Source organism: Stenella coeruleoalba (genome assembly GCF_951394435.1).
Source record: "Stenella coeruleoalba genome assembly, chromosome: 1".
NCBI lineage: Eukaryota > Metazoa > Chordata > Mammalia > Artiodactyla > Delphinidae > Stenella > Stenella coeruleoalba.
The window spans coordinates 146,937,075-146,953,649 of record NC_137169.1 but is presented as its reverse complement, the minus strand read 5'-3'; the positions used below and the strand labels follow the sequence as shown (position 1 = coordinate 146,953,649).

Sequence of the window (16,575 nt, the reverse complement as noted above, 5' to 3'; positions counted from 1 at the left end):
TTCCCCGCTTGCCTCTTCCGCTCGTTCTTTTCCTGCCTTCTCTGTTCACTGCCATCATTACTGTATACGTGTCTCTGTACTTGCGCTTGCTCGGTTGCTCTACAAGTCTGACCTTGTCCTTTCCCCACCCTTAAAACCTTACAGTGATTCCCCATTTCTTCTAGAAATATTTTCCCAGTGTTGCTGAGAATGCCACTGTTACAGGCCCGTTTGTGGTGTTTGTATCCCTTTTAATATCTTAGGTTAGGAAAAAAGATCGTGATGTGAACTATTTAGGATTTTATATGTCAGTTGCACTGCATCTGTGTGTATTTTTAAAGGGTTATTTTAAAACGGTACCTACAGGTGCAAGACATTTTGTCTGGTGGACACTGCTTGCTGCTCATGCATGTTCATGGATTTACAGACCGTGGGTAGGGAGTGTGCTGCCCCCAGGGGCTTGGATCACAGAATCACAGTCATCTCCTTAGCCTGAACTCCCCTCCCCCAAAGCCCTCCATGATCTGGCTCCAGCTACCTTCTGCAGCCCCTCTTTCTGCCACCTTTGTTCTCCTCACATTACACTCACACCACCCCTACACGCACACACACTCTCTCTCTCTCTCCCCCTCCCTCCCTCCCTCCCTCCCTCCCTCCCTCCCTCTCTCCCTCTCGCCTTCTCCCTCTCTCCCTCTCTCCCTCTCTCCCTCTCTCCCTCTCTCCCTCTCTCCCTCTCTCCCTCTCTCCCTCTCTCCCTCTCCCCCTCTCCCCCTCTCCCCCTCTCCCCCTCTCCCTGCCCCTGACTTGGCAGGTCACTGCCTCCAGGGAGCCCTCCCAGCATTCCCAGTATTGCATCACTTCAGCACGCCTCTGGTTTAGAAGCTAGCTCCTATGTAGAAGTTGCCTTTGTATATCTGACTGTCGGTCAAGGCTGAGCTTCTTTCTCAAAGGCAGAAACTCATTCTAAACTCACTGTGTTGTGTGGCACTGTGTTAGATGCCCAGCATACGTTTTATCCACCAGGCAGTCGTTGACCGTGGATCTAGCAGGGAAGGGCTGTTTCTTGATGGGAAGAAGGCTTAGGAGGGTAGGAACCTGATCCCTGAGCCTGGTGTATGTGATGTTTATTGAGTGACCACTTAGAGCACAGCCCATTGTGAATCGCCCGGAATGCCGGTGGACCGTGCTGGTGGCAGAGTTAATACTGAACACTGACTGTTGATGGGCTCCCTGTATTCACGGTCCCTTCTTCTGGGAAGGGAAGGGAATTGCCCTGATTTCCTTTCGGGTAATAATCTCTCTCCCATGCTCTGGGGAGTCTGGGGGGGCTTTTGGTCGTGGAATGGACATACGACCCCAGGAAGAGGCCTCTTCATTCTTGAGGGGAACAACTCCAGAATGAGACCTGGGGGTTGTAATCAGGTTCCAGCAGTGGTTCCCTGACCAGATTATCAACTGGGTTTTTTTGTTGGTTTTGTTTTTGTTTTTTTAAGGAAAATAGTTTTTCTCTTCAAGCGTCACGGTACCAGCTGTATTATAAATGTAGAAGTACTGCAGATAAGCACCGTAGCAGCAGTAATACTGTATTTCATACTAAAAGCCTCAAATTTTCCTATTTTGTGTTATTCTTTATCATAAGAAGAAAAAGATTCTTAAGTTCTTTATCAGGTGGTTATTTCAAGGGAGAACTGGTTTCTTAACTAAAACTTACACTCTTTAGGAATTCCGAGAAATCTCTTACCTCAAGAAATTGAAGATCCGAAAGCAGGACCGTATATTCCCCCCAGAGACCAGCACCCCACTGGCGGCAGCACCCCTGCCCTCTGCAGCCTCAGCGCCCACCACTGTGAACTCCGCTCCCCCAGGTGCAGCTCCGGGCCAGCCTCGGGGGAGGGTGGGGGGACTGGGGCCCTGAGCTTAGGGTGGAGAGGGCGTCCGTCTGGGTTCTTCGCTGGCTGATCCTGGGGAGAAGCTCTGCCCTTGTTCTCCCCATCCCACCCCCAGCAGGAGGAGGTAGGTTGGGGAGGGGGGCTTCTGAGAAAGGCCAGGGAGACAGTTACCTGCAAGGGGCATTCAGGCTCTCCTGCCTGACTGCACTGCGCCACAGAGCAGCATTCCCGGGCTCAGCCTTGTGCTTCCGGGCAGCCCTGCCCCCACCGTTCATCCTGAGCCTGATGTGCTGCTAGGTCTCTGTCACCTGCAGAGACTTGCCGTACTTGTTGTGATCAGTGTCAGCGAGAAGTACTCCACACCAACAAAGGCAGTGAGATGAGTTTGTGTTTTTGTGGCAGAAGGTACTGCTGTCTGTTTACTCAGGGACACGTGTGGCGTAGTCTAATGGTCATGGCCACCGTGTGCTGGGTGGAGGATGAGGATTCTTCTGTGAACGCGAGCCCAGCAGTGACCTCCCTCCATCCTCTGGGGAGGGGGCGTGTGGGTGGTCATCCCGAGTTCAACCTGCTGCTTGCAGCCTGGGTCCAAGAGCAGGTGTGGTGGGCCAGGCGGGGTCGACGTCCGGGCCCTGCCCTGAGGGTCCCTTCTGCTTTCCCCTTACTTGCAGTTCACAGCTAAGTGATTCCGTTCCCTGCAGAGACCTCGGCCAACTTTCAGTTAAACCCTACGGGTATCCCTAGTTGTTCTCCCTCACAGGGACAGCTTAAAGGACTCCTCCCCACAGCATCTCTTGTGGAAATGTGTAACCAGCTCTGTATGTTCCCGTTTGCAACAAACAGAAGGCACACCCCTGACCCAGGTCTTTCTGGCGGGATCAGCGCCAAATACCTAAAATGCCAGCGTTCTTGGTGCCTGAGTCAGTTCTCTCTGCTCAGTGTGGCCATGCTGACCAAAGCTCTCAGTGACTGCCGTGGACAAGGCTACTTTTCTAATTTTTTTTGGCCACGCCGCACGGCATGCAGAGTCTTAGCTCTCCAACCAGGGATCGAACCCATGCTCCCTGCAGTGGAAGCGTGGAGCCCTAACCACTGGACTGCCAGGGAATTCCCCAAGGCTTGTTTTTTTAATGGGGTTGATTAATAAGCATCCTGTGAGAACTGTAGTTTGCTTTTAGGCATGGGGTGGGAACAGAATAACAGAAGGAAATCGGGAGTTCACGTGACCCCGGCGTCCCACCCGCTGGCCGGCCTCCTGGTCTTCCTCGTCTGTCTGTGGAGCAGACCCAGGGCGCCCCCGGCCACCTCTGCTCGAGGCCTACTGTGGAGCAGTGTCAGTGCACGGCTTCTCCCTGGCCGGTCCTTTCTGTGCTGAGGACTGCGTACAGGTTGCTATCCTGTCCTCTGCTTTCCTGCTACTCTTACTCTTTTCTTCTGTTTATGTAGACTTCTCCTCAAGGAGATCCCTTTCTCCCTGATCAGAGAGGGTGCTGAGGCCGTTCGGGGGCCTTGCAGCCGGTCTGGCTTTCCCCTGGGAGCTGCTGCCTGGTCTCCTGCTCCCACCCTCCACCCTGGGCAGCAGCCCTGCCTAGTGATCCTTTTCTCCCATCCCAGACAAGCCGTTATCCAACATGAAGATCCTGACTCTTGGGAAACTCTCCCGGAACAAGGATGAAGTGAAGGCCACAATCGAGAAACTCGGGGGGAAGTTGACAGGGACCGTCAACAAGGCCTCCCTGTGCATCAGTAGCAAAAGTGAGTTCAGTCTGCCTGTGAACCAGAGGGATCTTTGTCTCTCATGGTGGTGTTGAGAATTAAACGAGGTGAAGTGCCGAGCGCAGGGTCCGACACACAGAGGGACCCCAAAACTGTGTCTCTTATCATGGCTGGCATTGTTCAGGTCCTCTGGAAAGGGGTGTGGGCACTTGTACTTGGCACTGCTGCTCCATGCTGTGGTCTATATTCACGTACCGAAAACTCCCAAGTAAAGACTGTAACAGCCCACTCTTCTCACCTTGTTCACAAGATGTTGGTTGGCTTGCCTCCAGGCAAAAAGTTCACAGCTTAAGCAAGTTTGGAAAATGCAGAGTTAAACGAAGGTGAACAGGCTTCTTTGCAGGCTTAATATGCCGACGACCATTGTGAGTTTCCAAGACCAGAAAACAGTACACCGCTCTTCCCATAGGAATCTGACCTCCTTTCTGTATGTAATACCTATTAACATCTCGTTCTGTAGAAGGGTTTGGAGAAAGCAGCTCTCACTCATCGCACCTTAGAAAAAGGGGGATGTTGCTGGTGAGAGACGATTGTGGAAATGAACCAAGGCCCCAAGCACTAGATTTTTTTTTTTTTTTTTTTTTTTTTTTTTGAGGTACGCGGGCCTCTCACTGCTGTGGCCTCTCGCGTTGCGGAGCACAGGCTCCGGACGCACAGGCTCAGCGGCCGTGGCTCACGGGCCCAGCCGCTCCGCGGCATGTGGGATCTTCCCGGACGGGGCACGAACCCGTGTCCCCTGCATCAACAGGCGGACTCCCAACCACTGTGCCACCAGGGAAGCCCCAAGCACTAGATTTTGAAGGAGAGGAGAGCTGTGGGTGACGAGGGTTGGGAAGTACCCAGCAAGTAATAACTGTGTAGTGATTTGAGATTTCAAAGTTCTTTCCCTCCGATTTGAACAGAGGAGGTCGACAAGATGAATAAAAAGATGGAGGAAGTAAAAGAAGCTAACGTCCGCGTCGTGTCTGAGGATTTCCTCCAGGACATCTCCACCTCGACCAAGAGCCTTCAGGAGTTGCTCTCAACCCACCTCTTGTCCCCCTGGGGGGCTGAGGTGAAGGCAGAGCCTGTTGAAGCTGTGGCCCCAAAGGGGAAGTCGGGGGCTGTGCTCTCCAAGAAGAGCAAGGGCCCCGTCAAGGAGGAAGGTGAGGCCCCGAGCTGCCCCGCCCTGCCGTGGCCCCATCCTGCCGGGGGCCGTGGCCTCTGCCAGGCTGGCCAGGTCCGCCTGTGCACAGCCTCTCCCTTTGCGCCCAAATGGTCTTTTGAACGCTGCCCACACCAGTTTTCTCATTCGTTTTCCCTGGGCGCAGGATGGTGCGAGGCAGCACACAGATGCCATGTTGACATCTGACACAGGTGAAGGTGACCCACTCGCCCTGCCTGCTACCTTCCCCTTCCTTTTTATTTATTTTTAATTTAATGTTTGCACTTCTCTATCCCCTTCCAAGGTACCAACAAATCTGAAAAGAGAATGAAATTAACTCTTAAAGGAGGAGCAGCTGTCGACCCTGATTCTGGTAAGGGAACGGGAGTGAGCAGAGTGAGCTGTGGGCACCCCGTTGATGAGGGAAACCATGTGGGACAGGGCTGCGCCTCGCCCTCTGGCCTCAAGGCTCCCCGGTCCTGAGAACGCACACGTCTTGTGGGGAGCCCACAGACCCCCTTCTCCCTGTGAGACTCATCACAGGAGCTCTGTCCGTGACAGGTCTGGAACACAGCGCACACGTCCTGGAGAAAGGCGGGAAGGTCTTCAGCGCCACCCTTGGCCTGGTGGACATCGTTAAGGGAACCAACTCCTATTACAAGCTGCAGCTCCTGGAGGATGACAAAGAGAGCAGGTGTGCCGAGGGCGGGAGTGTCCAGCAGAGCTGTGCTCCTGAGAGGCTCTCAGTGCTCCTGGGAAGCCAGCCGCCTCATGAAGAGCATGGGTGTGTCGTGAGACCTGCAGTGAGGGAGGGAAGAGGCCCTCGCCCCCAGACAGCCTTTCTGTCCTCACTCATCAGTGTTACCTCGGGCTCCCCCGTTACTAAAGGCGTTTGGGTTTGCATCTGTTTTATTTTGAACATAGTGGAGGCAGGTAAGAGCCAGTTCTGGGGTGCTGAGTGACTGGGCTGGCTTGGCCACGCACACTTTACTAGTACGGGCAGTTGTCTGCCAAGTCGATGGGCCCTCATTGCAGCCAGCACAGAACAGGAGCTGCATGTAAGTGGGGAAGGTGGGGGGAGCACTTTCGTATATTAAACTGACCTTTCCTTTTTAGCAAATGAAAACAGTTTACACATTGGAACTCCAGGAGATCCAAAAAGCTTTCCTTGTTGAAAGGCAAAACCCCTGTGAGAGTGGCAGCCCCCGGGAGATACAGTCAGCGCCCGGTGCATCTTGGCCAGCCGCAGGTTGTAGGCACTGGCAGGCTCAGGCTCTTCACATCTCACCAAACCTTTCATTGAAAATGTGGATGTCAGAAGTGACCCTTAAAAGAGCACACAATATCTGTGTGGCTACTTAAAATTTCTGAAGAAATAAAAGCCTGTGTCATTTACTTTACTACCTACTCTTGCTGGAGATTAGAAGGTCGAAGTAGGGTATCTTGCTTGTAAAACATACCTTCCAAAAGCTAGATGTGTACTGGAGTGCAGGAGAAGGGATAGGGTTTTTGTGGAAATGTGCTGAGTGCCAGAGTGTGTTAAACAACAAGCAAATGAGAACAGAACTGTCCACCTCCAGCAAGCAAATTCTAATGGTGATTTTGGACATGGGCGTTATTCTGGTGGCCTAGATTTATTGGTTTTTAGAGGGAAAGGACAGTGTGGGCTGCTAGAAGGTTTTTTTCAGGATAGGTCAGCGTAGTGTCTTCCAAACATTTCCAGAGGGAAATAACCCAGCAGAGAATGAATTTGTATTTCTCTGGGCAGTAGCCCAGAAAGCCAGCAGGAAGCCCCAAATCTTCTTTGAAATCTCTGGTTTTATTTTTAAAATGCATCCACATCTTTCTGGATTTCCAATATATCTGTGTTTATTGTGATGTAAAATTTAACTTATGCATGATTTCCACTAAAAAAAATGAACTCGCCCAAAGCTAGGCAGCACAGCCCACAGGGTACCCAAGACTTGGCCCTAGATTGAGATAGAAACTGAAGACGCTAGCCTGGGTCTGTAGGTGGCTGACCCTGCAGGCCAGTGGCCCGCCCCCTCCCATTTCATCACATCTCAGCCTCTGATCTGAGCCAAAGGTTCTTCATTATTTTTAACACACGTCGTTGATGGTTGCATCACCTTGGACGCATGACTTCCAAGTGTTGCTTGCTGTGTTTCTTTGGGGAGAAGAATTGGATACTCTTATGTAAAGTTCTGTAGGCCTCAGGATTTACTCCTCAAGTTTGGCTGCCAGATACAAGGTTAACACCTGTTCTTTGGTACTTTTTATAGCCCATTTGCCAATATGATTTGGAAGGGCATTTTTAAATTACTCTAAACTTACAACACTCAGTTTAATCAAAGTAAAATTAAGGTCCTTCATTGTAATACCAGTTGCTTTTGTTCCTCTTTGTCAGTCACCATCATTTTGGGGTGTTTGCAGTTGTTTCTCCCTCAAGGGGAATGGCAGGGAAGGGAAACTCATCCTGAAGTACAACAGGCTGACCCTTGAATTTGTATCTGGTGTTCCTCCTCTCCTCCCACAGGTATTGGATATTCAGGTCCTGGGGCCGCGTGGGCACGGTAATTGGTAGTAACAAACTGGAGCAGATGCCATCCAAGGAGGAGGCCATTGAGCATTTTACGAAATTATATGAAGAGAAAACCGGGAATGCCTGGCACTCCAAAAACTTCACAAAACACCCCAAAAAGTTCTACCCTCTGGAGATTGACTATGGCCAGGTAATCACTTAATGCTCTTACACCTTCTAGTTCTGATAAAAGGAAGGGACACTATTCTTTTAAAAACATGCCATGGAACAGATGGCATCATTGGTGAATCTTATCAAATGGTTAAAGAATTAATACTGGTCCTTCATAAACTTTTCCAAGAGAGAGAAGAGGAGGAAACACTCTTCAACTCATTATGTGAGACCAGTATTATCCTGATACCAAAGACGAACAAAGACATCCCGAGAAAACTCCAGTCCAATATCCTTATAAATATAGATGCAAAATCCTCAACAAAATACTAACAAACCGAGTCTAGCAGCACTTGAGGATTTATGCACCATGACTGAGTGGGATTTATCCCAGGAATGCAAGGTTGGTTCAACATGGAAGTCAAGTCCATGTAATGTAACGTGAATAGAATAAAGGACAGAAGCCACATAGTCATCCTGATAAACATAGAAAAAGCATTTCATAAAATCCAGCACCCTTTCATGAATAGAATCTACCCCGTGAAATAGGAGATGGCGCTTAGATGAGAACAAGCAGTGTAAGCATTTTTAAGACTGTCAAGGAGGAACGGTCTTTGAAGTTGCTCCCTAAACATGACAGGGAGTAATTCACAGATTCCAGGTGAGGTTTCTTATCTGAAGCTATGTTGAATCATAGATCACGCGACTTGCTTTACCATCAAGATAGAATTATAGTGACTTGACATGCTCCAGTAGGTCCCAGTTTTTAGTCCCAAATTATTTCCTAATAATTTCCCATTATTTATATTTGTTGCTACTTTGGTGGCCATTGGTTTTCACAAAATGCTTACCTTGTTTTTATTTTATTTTATTTTTATTTTTGGCTGTGTTGGGTCTACGTTGCTGCATGTGGGCTTTCTCTAGCTGCAGCGAGCAGGGGCTACTCTTCGTTGTGGTGGGCGGGCTTCAGTAGTTGCAGCACGTGGGCTTCGGTAGTTGTGGCTCGCGGGCTCTAGAGCGCAGGCTCCGTGGTTGTGGTCCACGGGCTTAGTTGGTCCGCAGCCCGTGGGATCTTCCCGGACCAGGGATCAAACCCGTGTCCCCTGCATTGGCAGACAGATTCTTAACCACTGTGCCACCAGGGAAGTCCCACCTTGTTTTTATATGAAAACTTACTGCTTTTATAATGGGGAGTGGTGCACGCTTATATTGTAGAAAGAAAGAGATTTGTAGATGGTACAGATTTAATTCCAAATTTTTGAGGCCTAACATGTCTTAAAGGGAGAATTCTCTAGTTTATAGAGAGTGTCATGAGCTCTACCATTAAAAATAGAAATTAGCTCTTGTATAATGTTGAGGTGGAGAACTTGGGAGTTTAGAGTTGCACAGACTTGGTCTAACTCAGCAGTGCCCCCTAGTGAGTTTATTTTTCCCATTTCAAAAATATATACAGTTGAGCAACACAGGTTTGAACTGCATGGGTCCACTTACATGTGGAATTTTTTTCATTAGTAAATACTACAGTTCCACACAATCCGTGGTTGGTTGAATCCACGGATGCAGCACTGAGGATAGGGAGAAACCAGGAATATGGAGGACCAACTCTGTTATTCTTGGATTTTCGACTGCACAGAAGGTTAATGCCCTTAGTTCCTGAGTTGCTCAAGGGTCAACTGTATTTGTTTTAGAAAATTTTGAGAACGACAGAGGCACAAAGAATTAAAATCATGGTGTATGTCTTTATATACTTCTTTTACTTCACAGCTACTTTTCCCCAATGTAACGCTGGAGTCTTTCCCTACGTACTGTATTTTCACCACCAGCTTTTGGCCTTACTGTTCTCGGAGCATTTCCCCATGTCTTCTAGAGCAATGCTGTCCAACAGAGAGAGATAGGCAGCCACTTAGGCAATTTTAAATATTCTAGTAGCTACATTTTAAAAAGCAAATTGAAACAGTGAAATTAATACTAGTTATGTGTTTAACCCAGAATATCCAAAATATTATCATTTTGATATGTTAATATCATTGAGATATTTTTACCTTTTTTTTTAACTGAATATTTGAGAGCTGGTGTATTTTTAGCTCTTACAACACCGCTCAATTCAGAGTGGCCACATGTCAAAACCAGTGACTACTGTATTAAACTGCACTGAACTAGAGCATCATTTCTTAAGTCTGTATAGAATTCCATCCTGTGGGTGGCCATTATTTGTGATTTACCAAACAACACCCTCCCATGCCCCAATTAGATACTTAGATTATTCCCAGGTATTTGCTATAATGATGTTGATATACTTATCTCTGTGCTTGTTATCATTAGAGATCGAGTTACCGGGTCACAGAGTATACGTGTTTAAATAAGGCTTTTTAACATACTAATAGTTTGCCTTCAGTGAAGTTACAGCTACAGCAGGGGTCCCCAATCCCTGGGCCATGGACCAGTACCTACTAGGAACCGGGCCGCACAGCAGGATGTGAGGGGCAGGCGAGCGAGCCAAGCTTCATCTGTATTTACAGGCGCTCCCGTTACCGCCTGAGCTCCGCCCCTGTCAGATCAGCGACGGCGTTAGATTCTCATAGGAGTGCGAACCCTACTGTGAACTGCGTGCGCAAGGGATCCAGGTTGCGTGCTCCTTATGAGAATCTAATGCCCGATGATCCGAGGTGGAGCTGAGGCGGTGATGCCAGCTCTGGGGAGTGGCTGCAAATACAGATCATCATTAGCAGAGAGGTTTGACTGCACAGAGACCATAATAAATCAGTTGCTTGCAGACTCATATCAAAACCCTACCAGTGAGTGGCAAGTGAAATCAAGCTCGGGGCTCCCACTGATTCTGCATTATGGTGAGTTGTATAATTATTTCATTATATATTACAGTGTACTAATAATAGAAATAAAGTGCACAATAAACGTAATGCACCTGAATCATCCCGAAACCATTCCCCCACCCCCAGTCCGTGGAAAAATTGTCTTCCACAAAACCGGTCCCTGGTGCCAAAAAGATTGGGGACCGCTGAGCTAGAGGATAAGAATGCATCTAAGACTTGTGTTTCCGCATCAAGAGTAGATGTATTGTGCCCCTGACAGCAGCAGCCCTGAACACTAGCACACAGGTTCCTCTGCAGCTTTGTTAAGCCAGGCAGAGTCCAGGCTCAAGGCCCAATGCCAGTTACCTTCATTCAAAACAAATACCAAACACCGTTAGTTGTTAGGGGACACCGTGATGGTCATAGTCCCTGCCCTTGTGGGTTCAAACGTGAGAAGGATTAAGGCGTTTTCAGCATAGCCGGGTCTTGGCTCAGCCTGGATTCCCCGGATGGCAGGGGTGAAGTCCTGTGCTAGTAGAATATTGGGAAGAGCAGTCCCAGGGAACTGGGGTGAGGGGTGCAGACTTGGGAGGGTTGATGCTGGGATGCGCTTTAGCTGCCTGGCGGGAAGCCGGACTGTTAGCGTGGTCCTCTGGCACTATAGAGAATGCTGTGTGGATTCAGTCTTTGGGGAGGCAGGGCAAGAGAAGAAAGGAGACAAGATTTGTCCATCAGTCCAGTGTCCCCTGGGTCCAAGGATCACCCTCATAGCTGCCCAGCACTTCCAGGTTGGGCAGGAATGGGCCCCGGGCAGGTTCCCAGGCACAGGGCACCAGCACCCCCGGCATGGGAGGCAGTGAGGGAGGAGGTGAGGACGTGAGGACGTGAGGGGAGTGTGGGTGCCTGCGGGTCTGCCTGTACAGAGCTGGATGCTTCAGTGGCGTCTGGAGTGAGAATCTGGAGCAGCCAGGAGGACCTGGAGGGGTGCACAGCAAGTATCTGGTCCTGTACACACGCATACATGCTTCTCCTGGCAACTAACGCCAAGCCTTTTTGATTAACACTCAGCTATTTTTTTTTGGCTGGTGACGCTCCATCCTGTGTCCTTTCTCTGCCAAATACCACCACCACTTTGCTTAGGTTGTTTAATTGTGTCCCTTCCTGATTTTCTTTTTCCCTAAAGGATGAAGAGGCAGTAAAGAAGCTGACGGTAAACCCTGGCACCAAGTCCAAGCTCCCCAAGCCAGTGCAGGACCTCATTAAGATGATCTTTGATGTGGAAAGTATGAAGAAAGCCATGGTGGAGTATGAGGTTACTGCACTTTCTGTTTTATTTGTGAGCGTTTGCTGGGGTTGATGATTTGAGTGCCGAGTTGGCAACGAGTTTGGTGGCTGGTCTTCAGCCTGAGACATGCAGGAGCTCTGAGGCCTGGGGTGCGTGCTCTTTTGCAGAGGATCGTTGGCCTGCTGTGAAATAGATGGTGTGTTGTCCCCTGGGTCCCTAGACCCACTTGCGCTTTTCCCCTCGTTGCCATGATGGAGCGTGGGCATGGTCTTTCGTGACCCAACCAAACGGGCCACCTGGGGCTGTCATGGGAAGTCCAAGACATAGCCCACTTACGGTAAAAGAACTCCTGTAACCAGCATTGACAGAAATGCAGAGCGCTTCTGACACTTGCTTCATCAGATAAAATTCATACCAGCTGTTTTTAAGGAGAAATTGGGCTGGGTGGGATGGGGGTGATGGTATTTGTTTTTGTCCAGGGAAAGTGGCGGGGTGCTGGCCAAGGCCAGGCGTTTTCAGTTTGTTTCCCTGGGAAATGAGTGCAGAAGGGCCCCTTCTTCTTGCTGCCTCTGGCATCAGAGGTCTTGAGTGCTCACCCAAGGGGCATTCCCACAGAGGTCGTCCAGGCACTGCTGGTATCTGGCTGGCAAACAGACTCTCCCCTCTTCTCCAGCCACCGAGCCCAGAAGCTTCAGGCTGCTCTGAAAAACAAGCAGGGACCAGCCGAGAGAGCAAGAATTGCAGATCGGCCTTGGCCATTACGCCCCTTCGCCGGCTGGCTCCCTCCCTGCCTCTTCCCAGGGCCTTCCTAGAGGCTCCCGGCAGCCTTGGAGGGGGGCGGAAAGAATCTGAGTGGTATAAACCACTGGCAGCCTCTCTTCCTCAGCCCCGCATCTCCGTGTCTGGAGCTCAGCCTGGCAGGACTGCTCAGGCTCCACTGTTGTTAGAAAACTGAGTGTTGGGTCACCTCCTAGGAAACCCCTAATGGGTTTGAAGATAGCCAGGGCTTGTGCGGATGTCTTGTTCAAACAGATAAACAACCCAACTTCTGTCTGGGAGGTCTGACTAGTTTGAACAGCTTGTGGGTGGGCTCCCCAGGAATGCTGGCAGCGAGATGTGCGGAGGCGGGGAGGAGGGCAGGAGGCAACTTCATTTCATTAACGTTTCAAAAGAAATGTCCCACGTATCATTTCCGGCTTCCTGTGCTCTGGCTTATCTGTGATTCATAGAATTTCTCAACTGTGATCAGACCCAGTCTCTTTCTGTGAAAATGACTTTTTTTTTTTTTTTTTTAGCTTGTTTTACACTCAAGGCAGGGAACTAGTTGATAAGAGGAGGCAGAGGGCCAGGGGCCTGCTGCTGGAAGGCAGCCTGTGTTGAGAATGTGGAGAGGGGGGCGCCCGCTCCCAGCCTGATGGGCTCCACGTGGGACTGGGTGGCCAGGTAGATGAGTAAACATGGTGCCCAGGGGAACTGAGCGCTCCCTTACGCTCCCTGTAAGGCGGGTGCGTCCTGAGCCCAGAGCAGAGTCCCAGCTGAGGTCGGGAGGGTGTGTGCTGTATCCAGAGTCCTGTCTACAGCTCTCGAAGCCTCCCTCTGGCTGCAGCTGTGGCTCTCAGTGCCCTGACCCCAAGGCATCTCCCCCACTTTTCACTTTCTCCCTAAACGCAGCTGCTGTGGAGCCCCTGCCCCCAGCCCACAGTCGGGAGGGGAGGCAGCTTGTGTTGGTTGAGCCCTGTTCCTGTTCTTGTGGCCTTTGTGTGTGTGTGTGTGTTGAGGGTGTCGGTTAGAGACACCAGGTCTTTTTTTAAATAAACACCGAAATGAGACAGCTCAGGGAAGCCGCTCCCCTCAGAGCATGTGCTCTCACTCTGGTCACACCGCCCTTGGTCAGAGCATCTTCCGGAGTTCCTTCTTTAGAATTGCTTTAGAGCCAACTCAGTCCATGCTAAGGTCACTCTGTTCTTTTATTTTACTGTGGTCTTGGCTCAGAATACATTACCCACCTCCTTCCCCGGACTGAGCACCAACTATTTAACTCTTCCCAGAAACCGGCTCTCTCCTGGGGATGGACAGTACTGAGGGTACAGAGACGCTGACGTGCCATAGCTTGTCATCATTAGACGCTGTCACCACTGGCCCCTGATCGGTTCCTCATGGGCTGTGAGCACTTTCACATCCTGTTTCAGTTAATCGGCGTGGTGGTCTCATCTCTCAAGTGCTTATCCAGCCCAGTCTTTGTTCCAGGCCCTGCAGGTGCTGGAGATGTCAAGACGGGCAAGGTGCAGTGCTGGGGCCGGGAGCTCAGAGGGTCCACTGGGAACAGCCCTGGAGACAGTGGCTCCGGTTTCAGGGTGAGGGGCCCCGTGCGGCACTGAGGCGGGAGAGGGGCCGAGGCAGCTTTCGGGCAGGTCGCTCCCACGGGGAGCGGGTGCCTCGCCCACTAGCTGGCGACCAGGCCTCGGCCCCCAGAGTTCACGCTTCTGCCGCTGCAGCCAGCTTGCCACCTCCCTGGATGCTGGTTCCCAAGGTATTGTGAGCAGCACTGTCGTAGGGACGGATGTTTAACCTTTGGGGTGACTGATTTGAAGGGCACACTGTTGATTTGGTGTAAGCATGTATGTTCAGGGGTGTGTCCTCTGAAAAATAATTTTCACCGCTTTATGGTTCTTATTTTCCGGGTGGGAATGGCCTTGGCTCTGAGACCCCAGGGAGGGTGCACCTTCGTCCTCACTTTGGAATTAGATGGGAGTCCTGCTGTGTCACCTTCTTCCAGAAGCGTGGGGCTGTTTCAGACTGAGTGCAGGGGTGGGCGAGCCCTGCTTGGCTTTTCCCTGCCGCAAATGGCAGTGAGCCAGAATCTTCCCTCCCAGACTCCTGTCCCCTGCAGTGGGGGCGAGGCTGCAAAGCCCATGGAGCTGGGTCACCGGGTGTCCCCGGGAGGACCAGAAAGACTTGTGACTGCTTCTGTAAGGGCCCAGGAGGCCTGGGGTGCCGCTTGGTCCAGCTCTCCCATCATCTCCCTGCACAGTGCTTTCAAAGGGAAAAATACCCCTGTCTCCTCAGATTGACCTTCAGAAGATGCCCTTGGGGAAGCTGAGCAAAAGGCAGATCCAGGCTGCGTACTCCATCCTTAGTGAGGTCCAGCAGGTAAGCGAGGGACCGACCTCTCCTCCAGCTGCCCAGGGGGTCTCCTGGCTGCCCTGTCACGGCAGGGGGGCAGTGGAGAGCACAGAGCAGTACATTTACTCAAGGTTACATGAAACAGGCATACTGATTCATGATGATTTAGATGTTTTCAGTTCAACAAGTATGACAAGTGCCTGCCACTTGCGAAAAGATGGTCACAGTACTGATGATTTAGCGGTGTTTTCAGTTATCAGCTATGCAGTAAACTCCCTATACGCCTAATGAGGAATTTCGTTCTCCTGCCTCATAGAAATGTTCTGATTTTTATTTTGTGTGTCCGTAAGAGAAGCTGAGTTTATTTTGCAGTTACTAAGAAATCATCAAATAGGAAGTTAAATATTGTCTTTCTCTCATTTATGTTCATTCAACATCAATTTGCTGAGCATTTCCAACGTCCCCCAGTCCCCAGAGCCTGTTTTAAGCCTCTGCCCTGAAGGGGCTGGAGGGCTCCACTTGTATTTGGGAGTGGCGTGTGAAAGAAGAAAAGCAAACAGGAAACTCACGTAGGACCAGGGAGGTGGGCTCCGGCTGGTGCTGGAGAGGAGGCCCTGAAATGTAGCCATTAAATCTGGTTACAGCCAGTCCTGAGCAGTGACCCCTTTCCTTGTTACCCACTGCCTGAGACCTGGAAGGCTTTCCTCAGCCCAGGCTCTTTCCTGTTCCAGAATGTTCAGGCGGAGGGGCTGGAGTGGTGTCCTTTGCCCATAGCACAGAGCAAACTGCAGCACAGGCAGAGGTTTAGGGTGTGGACAAGACCGTGTCACGGTGAGAAGCAGACTTGGAGCTTCGTGCCCGCAGGGTGCCGAGTCATTGCCCCCCTGCCATCCTGTAGGCCCCGAGGGTGTCTGCCAAGTTTGCAGTGACTAGTCCAGCTCCTCCATTTCTTTGTGCGTTTACTGAGCACCTTCTGCATAGAGCGCTAATTGGCATCGTAGCATAGGGAGGGGCTCGCCTTTCTGTGCCTGGCCCTGGCCCTCTGGGGGCACCAAGGACAAATTCCCCACCTTAAAGATGAAGGTCAGTGGCCAAAGGGGCCTGACTGAATTTGGTAGCAGTGGGGGTTTTTCTCCCTTTCAACATTTTATTATGAAATGTTTACAAACATACAAAAAGTTGAAAGCTACGAGCCCACCACCTAGATGCCGCAGGTGACGTTTTGCGGAGTGGTGGAGGTTTATGTGTCTGTGACTACACAGCTCTCTGTACAAGTGAAGTTGTGTACGAGAAGCCCCGTGTGTGCCAAGCCACACAGTTTGAGGATGAGATCCTGCCACCGCCCAGCTGAGTGGCACCCCAGGAAGGAGGTTTCCTGGCCCGCGTGCACCGCAGGCTGCCTCAGGACTCGGCTGCGGCACCCAGCGTCCAGAGGAGAAAGCCCGGCCAGGTGCTGGGGACTCAGTGCTGCTTCAGTCTGTTCCCTCTGTCCCCTCTCCTAAAGGTACTGTCCCAGGGCAGCAGCGACTCCCAGATCCTGGACCTCTCAAATCGCTTCTACACCCTGATCCCCCACGACTTCGGGATGAAGAAGCCTCCGCTCCTGAGCAACTCAGACAGCGTGCAGGTAGCACCGAGGTCCAGCAGGGAGCCCCGGGTCCCGGGCTTTGCAGGGCTGGGTGTCGCTCCCGTGCCACTGCCCCTCCATGTCACGATCCCTGGGGGCAGCGGCCAGTGCTGGAGGCCCACGACTGGGCCCTCGTTTTGAAGTGGGGTTTCTACCCCTATTAGGAGCCTGCCCAAGGGTAGAACGGTTGGTTTTTCCTGCCCTTCCTGGACCACGTCAGTCTGGGGAAAAGGAGCCTTAGGAGAGAGGG

The 16,575-nt window shown here is 51.0% G+C and overlaps 1 protein-coding gene across 2 annotated transcripts in view; it reads left to right on the top strand.

The window, feature by feature from the left end:
• Positions 1–16,575, top strand: part of PARP1 (poly(ADP-ribose) polymerase 1) — a 42,552-nt gene that overhangs the window by 19,489 nt on the left and 6,488 nt on the right. For both annotated transcript variants that reach the window (XM_079925675.1, XM_079925676.1), the window contains exons 8-16: positions 1,700–1,844; positions 3,483–3,623; positions 4,547–4,789; positions 5,093–5,161; positions 5,350–5,482; positions 7,325–7,520; positions 11,474–11,602; positions 14,642–14,725; positions 16,203–16,325. In XM_079925675.1, the coding sequence (XP_079781801.1) occupies positions 1,700–1,844; positions 3,483–3,623; positions 4,547–4,789; positions 5,093–5,161; positions 5,350–5,482; positions 7,325–7,520; positions 11,474–11,602; positions 14,642–14,725; positions 16,203–16,325 (1,263 nt within the window). The remainder of the gene's footprint in view (positions 1–1,699; positions 1,845–3,482; positions 3,624–4,546; positions 4,790–5,092; positions 5,162–5,349; positions 5,483–7,324; positions 7,521–11,473; positions 11,603–14,641; positions 14,726–16,202; positions 16,326–16,575) is intronic.